The following is a 12,695-nucleotide window of genomic DNA, read 5'->3' as shown; positions in this document are numbered from 1 at the left end:
TCTTCTGGCTCTCAAACATCTGACGTTTATACTATGTGGCTGTCACGTTAAGCAAGTTTGGCCACCCTTGATGTAGGCTTTCAAGAGTCAAGGCTCCCTTTGCGAGGTACCCCTAGACTGGATACAAACTCTACCCATGATGCAGTGATGTAGTAATGGGGTAAGCACAGACCACTGTCAGTCTGGCATAGTATGCCTTCAACAAATGAGTTTCCTTGCTTGATTTGACAAGTGTGTACTTTGGGGCATGGGCTCAAAGGTTATTGCTGCCATCATTTCAGGCTGGAAAATAAATACATAAAGGCCAGAGTGTTGAAAAGACTGTTCTGACGTTTAGTTTTCTATTAAAAGTCTGATACAGGTGGAGGAAAGAGAACGGTTGCAGTACATCAAAAGGACATCCGTTTGTTACACTTGAGTCCGGGGAGACCTCGGAAACCAAGGCGCCGTGGCCGCCCAAGGAATGCTGAAAGATCAAAATATCCTGGAAGATTTAGCAGACCTGGACAGTTCCCTTCCAAGTCATGTAACAGTATACCTGCAGAGCATCACAGTGTATTTAGAAGGAAAGCTAGGCTAAAAGAGGTATGACTTGTTTTCATAATTGCACAATTTTATTTGTTTTATTGAAAAAATTTATATACCCTGCTTTTCTGTCCTCATCAGAACCAGAGTCTACCTTCCTCTCTAGGGTTGTGATTTTAGTCAGTTAATTTAGACCCACTGTGCTGTAGCAGTGAAAAAGGGCCTGAAAATAAAACAGCTAATATTATAATGGCTCTGTATAGATCTATGGTGTGGTCTCTCTCATTTGGAATTCTGTGTGTAGTTCTGGTCACTGCATCTCCACAGGACATCACAGAGCTGCAGAAAGTACAGGAGAGGCCAACCAAGATGATTAGGAGGTTGGAGTGCTTTCCATGTGATGAAAGGCCGAAGATTCTGGGACTTTATATTTTAGAAAAGAAATTACTAACAGGTGACATGATAGAGGCTTATAAAGTTGTGCATGGAGTGGAGACGGTTGCCGAAGAACTTTTCCCTCTCTCCCCAAATACTAGAACTTCTGGGCTTTTAGTGAAGCTGATGGGCAGTAGATATAGGACAGGCAAAATACTTCTTTACACAGCGAGTGATTAAAATGTGGAATTCGCTGCCAGAGGATATAGTGATAGCTGCAGGCATAGATAGCTTTAAAAGGGGATTAGACAGATTCATGGAGGATAGATCTGTGAGTGGCTACTAGCCATGGTGGGTAGAGGGAACCGCCATGTTCAGAAGCAGTAAGCCTCTGAATCTCAGTGCCAGGAGGCAACATTGGGAAGCTTCTATGTCCTGTTGTTAAATCTCCAGGTTGGCCACTATGTGAGACAGGATGCTGGACTAGATGTACCACTGATCCAGCAGGGCTCTTTTTGTGATTAACTAGTCTATTCAAAGCCTTTTTATCATATTAAACAGTGCCCCTGGCTCATAGGCAATGTTCCCTCTAAGCTGTGGAGTCTTGTGAGCAAAAATTCTACTTTGTGAGCTACTGGCGCTAAAGTTGTGAGTGAGTGATTTGGCTGCTGCCTAAATTAGTTTGCTCTGGTGCCATCCTTCCTGAACAAAGACAAAAATGTGTGAGCTGGAGGCTAAAAAACTGTGAGCTGGCTCACACTAACTCAGCTTAGAGGGAACACTGCTCATAGGGTGACATGGATATATTAAAAGGGCATGTTTATGAAAATGCAGATATGAGCTTAGAGGCATTTCCCCTTTTAAGATACTACCTATTGCAATGCTTCTGTGCACCATTTACAAGCATTTAAATTGGATCTATTCTCCCCCTCCTCACTTTACAATGGGCAGCCTTCCACTGGCACAAGGTGATGATTGCTGTGGATTCCCACTGCAGCCTTCCATGCCGCATCTTGTGTTGTTCCGGAGGGTCCCTGACCCTCAAGAGCAGCATTCGGAAGGGGTTCAGAGCTGCAGCAAGAGGGGAGATGCGGCAGTGATCTGTTCCATAAGCTTTATTTACTCACAGTTTTCTGAAACTAAGTGTGTGTGCTTTTGCCGGAATAATTAGGTTAGTATGCACATTGGTGCCATTTGAATGAACTAAAACGTGTACAGCTAATTGACACAGTGCATAGTAATTAGCAGTTCTTGTGGTTAAGGAAAGGGGAGTGTTTGAAATAAAACTGGCATGGTGTGCTCGTGCTGTATCTGTTCACAACTGGGAAAGTTTGCCATAAGTGGTTCATGTGATGGTGTATATGTCTTGTACATCTGTTTCCTACATAGGTAGTGTGAAGTTTCTTTGGGTATTACCATTTGGGATTTCTTTAAATGCACCGTAAACAGCTTCTATCCTGGTAATGAAGATAGGAGCTAATTCCTAAAATTGATATTACTCGCTGATTTGACTTGCGTTCCATGATTTCATATATCCTTCTTTCTCTCTTAATCCTCATATGTTTAGAGTTGGCGTTTTAGCAATGTGATTTATGGCTTCTCTAAAGAAATCATTGTGGTCTTTAACAGCTGATTCAGCAATACACCAGTGAAGATTTCATGGAGTTGGTGGTTCCACATCTTACAGCATTTGTTACTGTGTTTGAATTCCTACTTATGAAGGCAAGTTTATAATGTTAAGTCTTGAAATTTCACAGTCTAAGCAGCTGAAGCTTCTTTAATCAGGTTAAAGTTTATTTTGGGCTAAGAATGTGCTGATTGAGCCATTGCATTCTTATTTATTTATGTTATTTGTAGTTCATCTTTCTCACTTGGACAAGGCGGATTACCCTGAGTGAAGCGGATTACGCTGAACAAGGCAATACATTCAACCAGATGGGACATTCAGTGAGCACTGTGATAGGAATTAGGCTTGTAGAACCAATCAGAAGTCTAAAAACAGAACTGAAGTCAAGCATAGGTATTAACAGGACACATTAAATGATACAAACCACTCTTGTAAATAAGGAAGGAATTAGAGGTTGCAGAAATCTTTTTAGTTAGAGTCTGCACAGTAAGTTCTTGCTGTGTCGAGAGCCAGTTTGGTGTCGTGGCTAAGTGTGTGGGCTTTAATCTGGGAGAGCTGTGTTTCATTCCCCACTCTTCCACTTGCAGCTGCTGGATGACCTTAGACAAGCCATAGTTCTGTCAGAGCTGTTCTCTCAAGGACGGTTCTGGAAAGAGCTCTCCCAGCCCCACCTACCTCACAGGGTGTCTGTTGTGGGGAGGGGAAGGGAAAGGAGTTTGTAAGCCGTTCTGAGACTCTGAGAGAAGGGTGGGGTATAAATCCAATTTCTTCTTCTTCATGGGGAAATATTTCACTATCATCGGACAACTGCCTTAAGTCAGTCTTCCTGCTGTGGAGCTGAGGTTGACGCCAAATCAAAAGTAAAGTGGGGCATGGTCAAGGGGAAGTCTGAAAGTGAGAATGGATCCACTTGCTTTGCTCCACTAATAGCAGGGTCTTTCTCCTGTGGAGCATGCCTCTTATGCTGAAGGCAGGCTCCACCATTAGTGGATCAGAACCTGTGAATCCAGCTTTAATAGTTATTTCAATAATAGATTCTTCTCCTGAGAAGTGCCATTTGTCAGAGGCTAGTAGCTTCCCTCCAAAGACTCAAATTTCCCAACCAGTTTGTGTTGTCATGTTCTCAGCATGACGTATGCACTACTTTGATTAAAAGGCATTCCAGATGTTCGTAACCTTTGGGAATCAACCTCTGCAATCCCTAGAATTGTTAAAACTCAGGTATTTAGCTTCCCTTGTAGCATTACAGAAGCAAGGCTATTATTCCTGTTTGCAAATCCCCGCCGCATTGCAAGGGCAGAGCAGCCAGTGTTATCCAGAGAGACAGTGTCAGACTAAGTGGGATGCAGTGATTCCTGGATATAACTGATATCAGAAGGATAGGTGTGGAGTGGCTCTGTATGTCAGAGAGGGTATACAGTCCAGGAAAACTGACAATATAAGAAATAGATTCACTTACAGAAACACTGTGTGTGGAAATAGTGGGCCCAAAAAGGAAGCTTAACTCTGGGAGTTTGTTATTGCTCACGAGATCAAAGGTTAGAGGATGACTTAAACAGCAAAAGAATTAAGGAAAGCAGCTAGACAAAATAACTGTCATAACAGGTGATTTTTAACTACCCACACATTGATTGGGTCCATATGTGTTCAAGTCAGGAGAAAGAGATTGGGTTTCTAGATACTCTCAGTGACGCTGCCATGGAGCAGATGGTCATTGAACCTACCAGGGGGAGGGGATCCTGGACTTGATCGTAAGTAATGCTAAATACCTGGTGAGAGATGTAAATGTGATAGCACTGGTTGGGAACAGTGACCACAATGCTATTAAGTTTAGCATTTATGTAAATAGGGAGTTGCCCCAAGAGACCAACTGTCAGAGTCCTACAGCAATCAGTCTCAACAACGTTCCTTCAGAAGGATCGAGTTTATTGAGTACAGTAAAGGCAGGTCATCTGTGCATACATTCAGTGTTAGAACTAACCCTAAGGGTGGGAGAAAGGAAGATATACAGGATTCAAAGTGGGGTCCCCTGATGGAGTTGAGCCAATCAGGATAAAAGATAAGGCACAGCGGAAGAAATGAAAGTTAACATTACAGCACATTAAGTTGTTCATCCAGCAGCCTCCCGCCTCCCTCCACGTACAATGGCAGCAGAGCTGACACCAACACAACCACATTTAATTTTAGAAGTGGTAACTTCTCTAAAATGAGGGGGTTTGTGAAGAAGAAACTGAAAGGAAAGGAGGCTCAAATCCTTTCGGGAAGCTAGGAGATGATTTAAAATGACAGTATTGGAAGCTCAAATACAATGTATACTGCAGATTAGGAAAGGTTCAAATAGGTGACCTAGTAGATGTTAAAACAGGTTAAAAACTGGTTAATTAACAGGAAACAGTGAGTATAAATGGGTGGAAGATGATAAGCAGTGGGATACCGCAGGGCTCGGTACTAGGTAGAGATGTGAAGGCCCAGGAAAAAACCAGAAAAATTCGGGGGGGAAATGGGTTTTTCCGGTTTTTCCTTGAAGTCTTTCTTGTTTTTTCCCGACAAATTGAAAAAAGAAAAGAAAAATTGATTATGGAACATTTTATTTTAGATGAATAAAATATTTTAAGACAAGGTGTTCAAATATTTTTCAAATCATTTCTAAAAAATATGTATGGTATCAGATTGATCTAATTTCTGTGCACTGAGGACAAGCAAGTGCTAGGTTACAAACTGAACTCTCCAATGCAAGAACAAGATGCATTTCTTCCTTTAGGAGGCGCTATTGTCACAAGAAAAGAAAAAGGTTTCAGTTTTGTTTTTGCATGCGGGTGGGTATTCTGTTTGTAACAATTGTTTGGATACAATATATTTTTAATATGCTAGCTGTGATAATTTCATGCCAAGTAAAAATGTCCATAGTCATATTTTATGTTCCTAAAGTTACAGAATGACTTTCAATCTGAAAAAGAAAAAAAAAGTGCTTAATGTAGCATTTTTTAAAAAATTTCCAAAAATTTCCGGTTTCCCTCCGGAAATGTTACATCTCTAGCTAGGCCCATTGCCTTTTAACTTGTTTGTTAATGATTTAGCGTTGGGGTAAGCAGTGAAGTGGCTAAGTCTGCAGATGACACTAAGTTGTTCAGGGCAGTGAGAACCAGGGAGGACTCCAGAGGGATCTGGCTGGGGGAGTGGGCATCAACATGGCAAATGAGGTTCAGTGTGGGCAAGTGCGAAGTAATGCATACTGTAGCCAAAAATCCTAACTATAAATATACATTGATGGTGGCCACACTGGTGGTAACTGACAAGGTGAGAGATCTTAGAGTCATGGTGGATAACTCATTGAAGATGTCAGCTCAGTGTGTGACTGCAATAAAAAAGGGGAAATGCTGTGCTGGGAAAACAAATCAGCCAGTATCATAATAAAAAGGTGAAGGTTTCCCTTGCTCGAAAACCAGTCGAATCCGACTGTAGGGGGCGGTGCTCATCTCTGATTCCAAGCCGAAGAGCCAGCGCTGTCTAAAGACTTCTCCATGGTCATGTGGCCGGCATGACTAGACGCCAAGGTGCATGGAACACTGTTACCTTCCCACCAAAGCGGTACCTATTTATCTACTTGCAATTTCTTGCTTTAGAATTGCTAGGTTAGCAGGAGCTGGGACCAGAGATGGGAACTCACTCCATCACACAGCACTTGGGTCTCGAACTGCTGAACTATTAACCTTCCGGTCTGCAGTTCAGCTTCTTAACCACTGGGCCACTGCGGCTCCTAGTATCCTAATTTGTTGTTGTTCAGTCGCACAGTCGAGTCCGACTCTCCTAATACCCCTGTATAAATCTGTGGTGTGGCCTCAGTTCAGCTTCTTAACCACTGAGCCACTGCGGCTCCTAGTATCCTAATACCCCTGTATAAATCTGTGGTGTGGCCTCATCTAGAGTACTGTGTATAGTTCTGGTGACCACATCTCAGAAAATATTATAGCATTGGAAAAGGTGCTGAAAACGGCAACTAAAATGATTAAGAGGGTGGAACACCTTCACTATGAAGAAAGGTTAAAGAGGTTAGGGCTCTTGATAGACATGATAGAAATGTACAAAATCATGTACTCTCTCTTTCCCACAATATAAGAACTCGTGGTCGCTCAATGAAGTCAGTGAGCAATAGGCTTAGAACAAATAAAAGGAAGTACTTATTCGCCCAAACAGTAATATGTGGGATTCACTGCCGCAGGAAGAGGTGGTGGCTAGAAGCACAGACAGCTTCAAGAGGGGATTGGCTAAACATATTGATCCAAGGGAAAACATATGGCCGGGGGTGGAGGGGGATCAAATCCCAGCTGCAGGCCAACAATTGTGTGCCGGCACCTTGGTGGGCTTTTTTATTATTATTACAGCTTATATCTAGTAGAAAAGAGCAACAGTCCAGTAGCGCCTTAAAGACTAACAGAATTTGTGGCAGGGTAGGAGCTTTTGTGAGTCACTTCTCACTCAGTGGTGCAGGAAGAAGTGGCAGCTACAAGCATGGACAGCTTTTAGGGCTCTTGATAGACATGATAGAAATTTACAAAATCATGTACTTCTCTCACTTTTGCACAAAATAAGAACTCGTGGTCACTCAATGAAGTCAGTGAGCAATAGGCTTAGAACAGATAAAAGGAAGTACTTATTCGCCCAAACAGTAATATGTGGGATTCACTGCTGCAGGAAGAGGTGGTGGCTAGAAGCAGACAGCTTCAAGAGGGGATTGGCTAAACATATTGAGCCAAGGAAAAACATATTGCCGGTGGTGGGGAATCAAATCCCAGCACAGGCCAACAATTGTGTGCCGGCACCTTAGTGGGCTTTTTTATTATTATTACAGCTTATATCTAGTAGAAAAGAGCAACAGTCCAGTAGCACCTTAAAGACTAACAGAATTTGTGGCAGGGTAGGAGCTTTTGTGAGTCACTTCTCAGTGGTGCAGGAAGACGTGGCAGCTACAAGCATGGACAGCTTCAAGGGGGGATTGAAGAAACATATGGTGCAGAGGTCCATCTGTGGCTATTGGCCACAAGGTATAGCTGGAACACTATGTCTGGGGCAGTGATGTTCTGTATTCTTGGTACTTGGGGGGCAAGAGTAGGAGGGCTTCTGGAGTTCTGGCTTTGCTGGTGGACTGCCTGATGGCACTTGGATTTTGGCCACTGTGTGACACAGAGTGTTGGACTGGATGGGCCATTGGCCTGATCCAGCATGTCTTATATTCTTATGAGAAGTAAGAGCTGGAGAGGAAAAACAGGACTCGGTGACTCTCTTTAAAAAGTCCTTTCAGCAGTTAATCTCTGAAAGTATTTCCTGTTGCTATAATGTGGATGTGAATGATGCTTATAGCCAGCCCACTTAACATGCTGCTCTTTATGTTTTTTTAACCAGGTGAAAAAAGATGACCCAGCAAAAGCGCTCTTTCCTGATATATACAGGGAATTTGAAGAACTGCATGCTATGGTGATGAAAATGTGCCAAGAGTATTTCAGTAATCCTGAGATAAAGGAGCCTCTGGAAATTAAAAACCCCAAGGTAACTGTGGCTTGGTAAATATGGGTATTCATTGCTAGCCAACATTTACTAGCCACATTGCATGCAGGTTAAATCAGACAGAACTTGCTGGAAAAGAAGACGGATGAAGGATAGGTGGGCATAAAATGTTCACATTTGCTCTGGCATGGAATGTATTACATTTTACTGAGGGCTGGATCCCAAGAATTGCTAACAGTGCTTGGAGGCCAAATTTGTCCCACCTCTCCCTTCCCACTGTAGTCTCTGCATCCTCTAGAAAGCAGCTGCTGAGGATCAAGAGACCCTTGGAAATGCCGTGGGACGCAGTGTTGGTGTCCAAAGGAGAAAGACAAAAACAGAATTCACTCACCCTTATTGAGCCGTGGCAGTCTGGGGCAGTGATGCTCTGTATCCTTGGTACTTGGGTGGGGGGAGGCAACAGTGAGAGGGCATCTGGCGTTCTGGCCCTGCTGGTGGACCTCCTGATGGTGCCTTGGACTGGATGGGCCATTGGCCTTATCCAGCGTGGCTTCTCTTAAGTTCTTAAGGGTGAATTTGGATACAAGCCTGTGATGTTAACTAAAACTGACATTGCCTGTTGCTATACCTCACTCCACAAAAAGTGTGCTTTCCAAAAATGATGCAGTGCAGTAAAAATAATTGGATCATTCTGGGCAGACTAAACTCAAGCTGAAGGAACCATTTAGTTATGGTCTCCTGCTAAATACCCTTTAAGTGCCTGAGATGTAGTCCGTACCTGTGTTAAGTTATAAGTAAATCTTTAGAATACAAGTAAAACAGACATGTAAAGTAAGCGTGTAGGTAACATGTCCCAATACCTTAAAGTTCTAGTAATTACTGTAGCAACACTTGGTTATTTCTCTCTGATACTTCCTGATGAGACCAACCCTTCTTTTGTAGGTTGCTGAATCATTAGGAATGAATTGTGATTTATTTGGAGTGCAGAATATTCAAGTGGGCTCTTCCTCTGAACATGTTAAAATTGTTGGTGAGCACGTCTTTACAGAGGCTTCGGGACAGAAACGAGCAGCTGAGGTACAACTGTGGATTTTACCCTATTAATCTAAGAGCCAATTTGGTGTAGCGGTTAGGAGCATAGTCTCTAATCTGGGAGAACTGGGTTTGAATCCCCACTCCTCCACATGCAGCTGCTGGTGTGACCTTGGGTCAGTCATGGCTTTCTTAGAGCTGTTCTCTCAAGAGCAGCTCTCCAGAGAGCTCTCTCAGCCCCACCTACCTCACAGGGTATCTGTTGTGGGGAGGGGCAGGAAAAGGAGATTGTAAACCGCTCTCCTTTGGGTAGTGAAGGGCGCGAGGTATAAATCCAATCTCTCCTCTTCTTCTAAATATCAAAACAGTATATGGAGCTTTCTGATTAACTGGTTTTACGGATGTACCTTCGTGTCAGTAAGAGTGATCTTTGCACCATAGATTGGTTGAAAATAAAAAGTTTTAGCTTCATAGCTCTACTTTGTAATTCTATTTCTGTATAAAATTGGACTGTATCGTGGTTTATTCTTTTTGGAATTCATGTTCCACATTGATGAATGACAATTGATATAGCAAAGCAAATTGCAACATTTTGTAATGTAGATACTTTTAAGTGTCATTTTGATTATATGCCAATGGATGGTTCCTTTTGACATGCTGCAGCTTTGAAAAATTTAAGAGGCATTTCTGCATGTATGACAGTCCTCTGGTGTTGGATGAACATGTGGCTTGACAGCAACCATTCATCTAAATTTTGTATCTACAGAGGTCAGATGAAACGTTGCCACTTGCAAAAAGGAGTAGAGAGCAAAGCCTGCAGGAGAACATGAATGATTACACGAGTCACCATGGAAGGAAAGAAATAAGTGCTACAAATGAAGGTGCCATTTGAATTGTAGAAATTGTCTTTAGCTAAAAGGATATTTAATTCAAAAAGGGTACTGTAGCTCTTAAATAGAAAGATGCTGAGGTGGTATAATAGGTTGCTAGATGGGAATTGGACTTTCCAGAGGACTTTGTATAGCTTTTGCTGGTATTACTTTGTAATTGTATCACAACCTGTGACCACTCCGGTACTTAGCAGCACCCCACCCCATCAATGGGCACTGCTAAGGAGCAGCGAAGGTGGCAGCTGGACCTGCAGGTTCCCTCCCAGCCCACCCCTGGTCTGTGCTTAGTGCCTGCCTCTTCCAAATGTAAGAAGAGTCCTGCTGGATCAGCCCAGTGGGTCATCCAGTCCAGCAGCCCGTCTCACATAGTGGCTAACCAGTTCCTCTGGAGGTTCAGCGACAAGTTGCAACCTTAACTCCTTTCTTGGTGGCAAAGGAGGGGGATCAAGGAAACAGGGGAAGCAAGAAGGTGGTGGACAGCTGGGGAGGGCTTAAGGGTGGAGAAGGCTGGTGAGGAAGGAAAGAGTTGGGAGGAGGCGGCAGTAGGGACAGAGGAAGTTGGGAGGGGTAACAAGAAGCTGGAGGAGAAAGCAGGGGACCAGTAAAGGAATTTCTCCATGAGTTTCTCACAAGTCCCCCCACCATCAGGAAGCACTTTTATGTTTTGTGAGGAGGGGGAAGAGGAACTTGGATCATGCCCTTGCACCATTTTCTATTTTATGGACTGGGAATTAAGGCTGGGATGTTCCCAAAGCTTCTCTGAGCCTGTGTTTTGGTTGATACCCTGGATCATGCCCTTGCAACCAGGTCACTTCTCTGAGCCTGTGTTTTGGTTGATACTCCAACACAGCACTCCCAGATCCAGGGCTAGAGCTGAAACTAGATTATGGTTTCTGCCATTGGTAGGTGAAAACTATGCCACAGTGAAGTCACTAGAAAGAGTAAATGCTGCACCAGTAGGGAAAATGTTTTTGTTTATAGCCACATGGTGGCCAATCTAAATGTTAAATTCCCCAATAGTGTTCTGTACTTGTGATTCAGTTTGCCCTGACTTGGATGGCCCAGGCTAGCCTGATCTCATCAGATTGCAGTAGCTAAGCAAGATCGGCTCTAGTTAGTGCTTACATGGGAGACCACCAAGGAAGTCCAGGATTGCTATGCATGGGTGGCATGGGAAACCACCTCTGAGTGTGTCTTGCCTTGAAAACTCCATGGGAGGTCACCATAAGTCAGCTGCTACTTGACAGCACTTCACTCTCACTCTCTCTTTCTTATAGGTTGCTAGATGACATGTCTTAAGTGTTACTCTAAGAGGCAGTCTCCTATTATAGGTTGCTAGATGACATGTCTAAGTGTTACTCTAAGAGGCAGTCTCCTAATTAGTTGGGGAAATTAGCTTTATGGAGACAGAGCAAGAGGGGGTAACTGGGATTCTCCACCTATGTTGAGGGATATTTTTCCCTTGAGAGAGTGCTTAAAATAAACTAGGCAGATGTTCCACTGGTAAGGTTTTCTTATTAAAACAGAATAAAAGAGCAACACACACACAAACACACTTGTTAACTAAGAGGAAATCAGGGAGGAGAGGGGGAAAGCAGTTTTGAGGAGGCTATAATTAGAGGTCCACGGAAGCAGCAGCACAACAACCAGCATTTTGGGGAGTGAAAGAGAATGACCACACACAAGTGGGGTTATGCAGGGGATCCAAGAATACACACACAGAGGTGGCTAAGTACTCCAGATGTAGGGCAAAACTCTGCCTGTGACAGGCTGATGTATTTGCCCTCAAAACAATAACTTGATGGTTTTTTTGGAAGTAGACAATGATTTGGGAGACGCTTGATGGGATTTCCTGAGGTTGACTGTAGGTGTAAATGGTGTTTGATGACCCTGCAAGTACTGGATGGGAAAAGCTACCAGATTTGGTGAATAGTGTTAAGTGTTGCTTAATTAAGTAAATGGTTGAGGGGAAGTGAAGCTGTCGGGATTAGTCCAATGAGAGGCGCAACAGGTTCTAAGAACCGTTGTTCCTAAATTATGCATCTCCTTAGGGTGTATGGAGAGAATCCTTAGCTATCCAGCCACTCTTTCTCACAATTCTAAACTAAATATCCAGGCTTGTCTCTGGCTGGCATCCATTTTTGTGTCACTTTGGGCCAGGCAGCGTATTGCATTTATGATATTTGGGATATTTTAGAGAGGGTGTTTATGATTGTCTGGCTATAAACTGCCCCTCAGCAAGCGGAGGGGTCTGACTGCTAACATAAGTACTACAATTAAAAGTATTTTTCAATCGGCCTTTTAAGTAGGAATATGCATTTAAAGGTTTTTGAAATTTGAATTTATATTTCTTTCCAGAAGAGAGCTCTGCAGCAAATGGCTGCTGTAGAAGCAGACTGGCACAGGAACAACACGAATCACTTCAATTACAAGCTGCAATGGATTGCGAAAATCCTGATCTGCCCTGTCAGCCCATGCATGTGGGGCTTGAGAACCTGCAGCTTTCAAGAACTTTGGGACTGGATGATTGTCCAAGCTGCCTGTTCTCATGTGATGAAATGCAACCATCTGTCAATGCAGAAGATTTGCAAGAGAAACCCATGGATGCAAACTCCTCTTGGAATACAGCAAGCAGACTGAGGGGTTCTGAATTCTATAACTCTCTTGCATCTGAAGAATCTAGTCGAAATCCTGATCTGTTAGTGCTTGAAGAAAACAGCCATAATGAAAAATACCAACTTCAG

The 12,695-nt window shown here is 43.2% G+C and overlaps 1 protein-coding gene across 1 annotated transcript in view; it reads left to right on the top strand.

Annotated features, from left to right (window-relative positions):
• Positions 1-373: 373 nt before the first annotated feature.
• ZNF839 (zinc finger protein 839) overlaps positions 374-12,695 on the top strand; it is a 14,248-nt gene continuing 1,926 nt past the window's right edge. Inside the window, exons 1-6 of the mRNA XM_015418505.1 lie at positions 374-585; positions 2,468-2,622; positions 7,928-8,071; positions 8,972-9,106; positions 9,828-9,942; positions 12,310-12,669. Coding sequence (XP_015273991.1) covers positions 2,560-2,622; positions 7,928-8,071; positions 8,972-9,106; positions 9,828-9,942; positions 12,310-12,669 — 817 coding nt within the window. The 5' untranslated portion in view covers positions 374-585; positions 2,468-2,559. The remainder of the gene's footprint in view (positions 586-2,467; positions 2,623-7,927; positions 8,072-8,971; positions 9,107-9,827; positions 9,943-12,309; positions 12,670-12,695) is intronic.

Source organism: Gekko japonicus, unplaced genomic scaffold (genome assembly GCF_001447785.1).
Source record: "Gekko japonicus isolate JY-2015 unplaced genomic scaffold, Gekko_japonicus_V1.1 scaffold93, whole genome shotgun sequence".
NCBI lineage: Eukaryota > Metazoa > Chordata > Lepidosauria > Squamata > Gekkonidae > Gekko > Gekko japonicus.
This window is presented reverse-complemented; position numbering and strand designations above follow the sequence as displayed.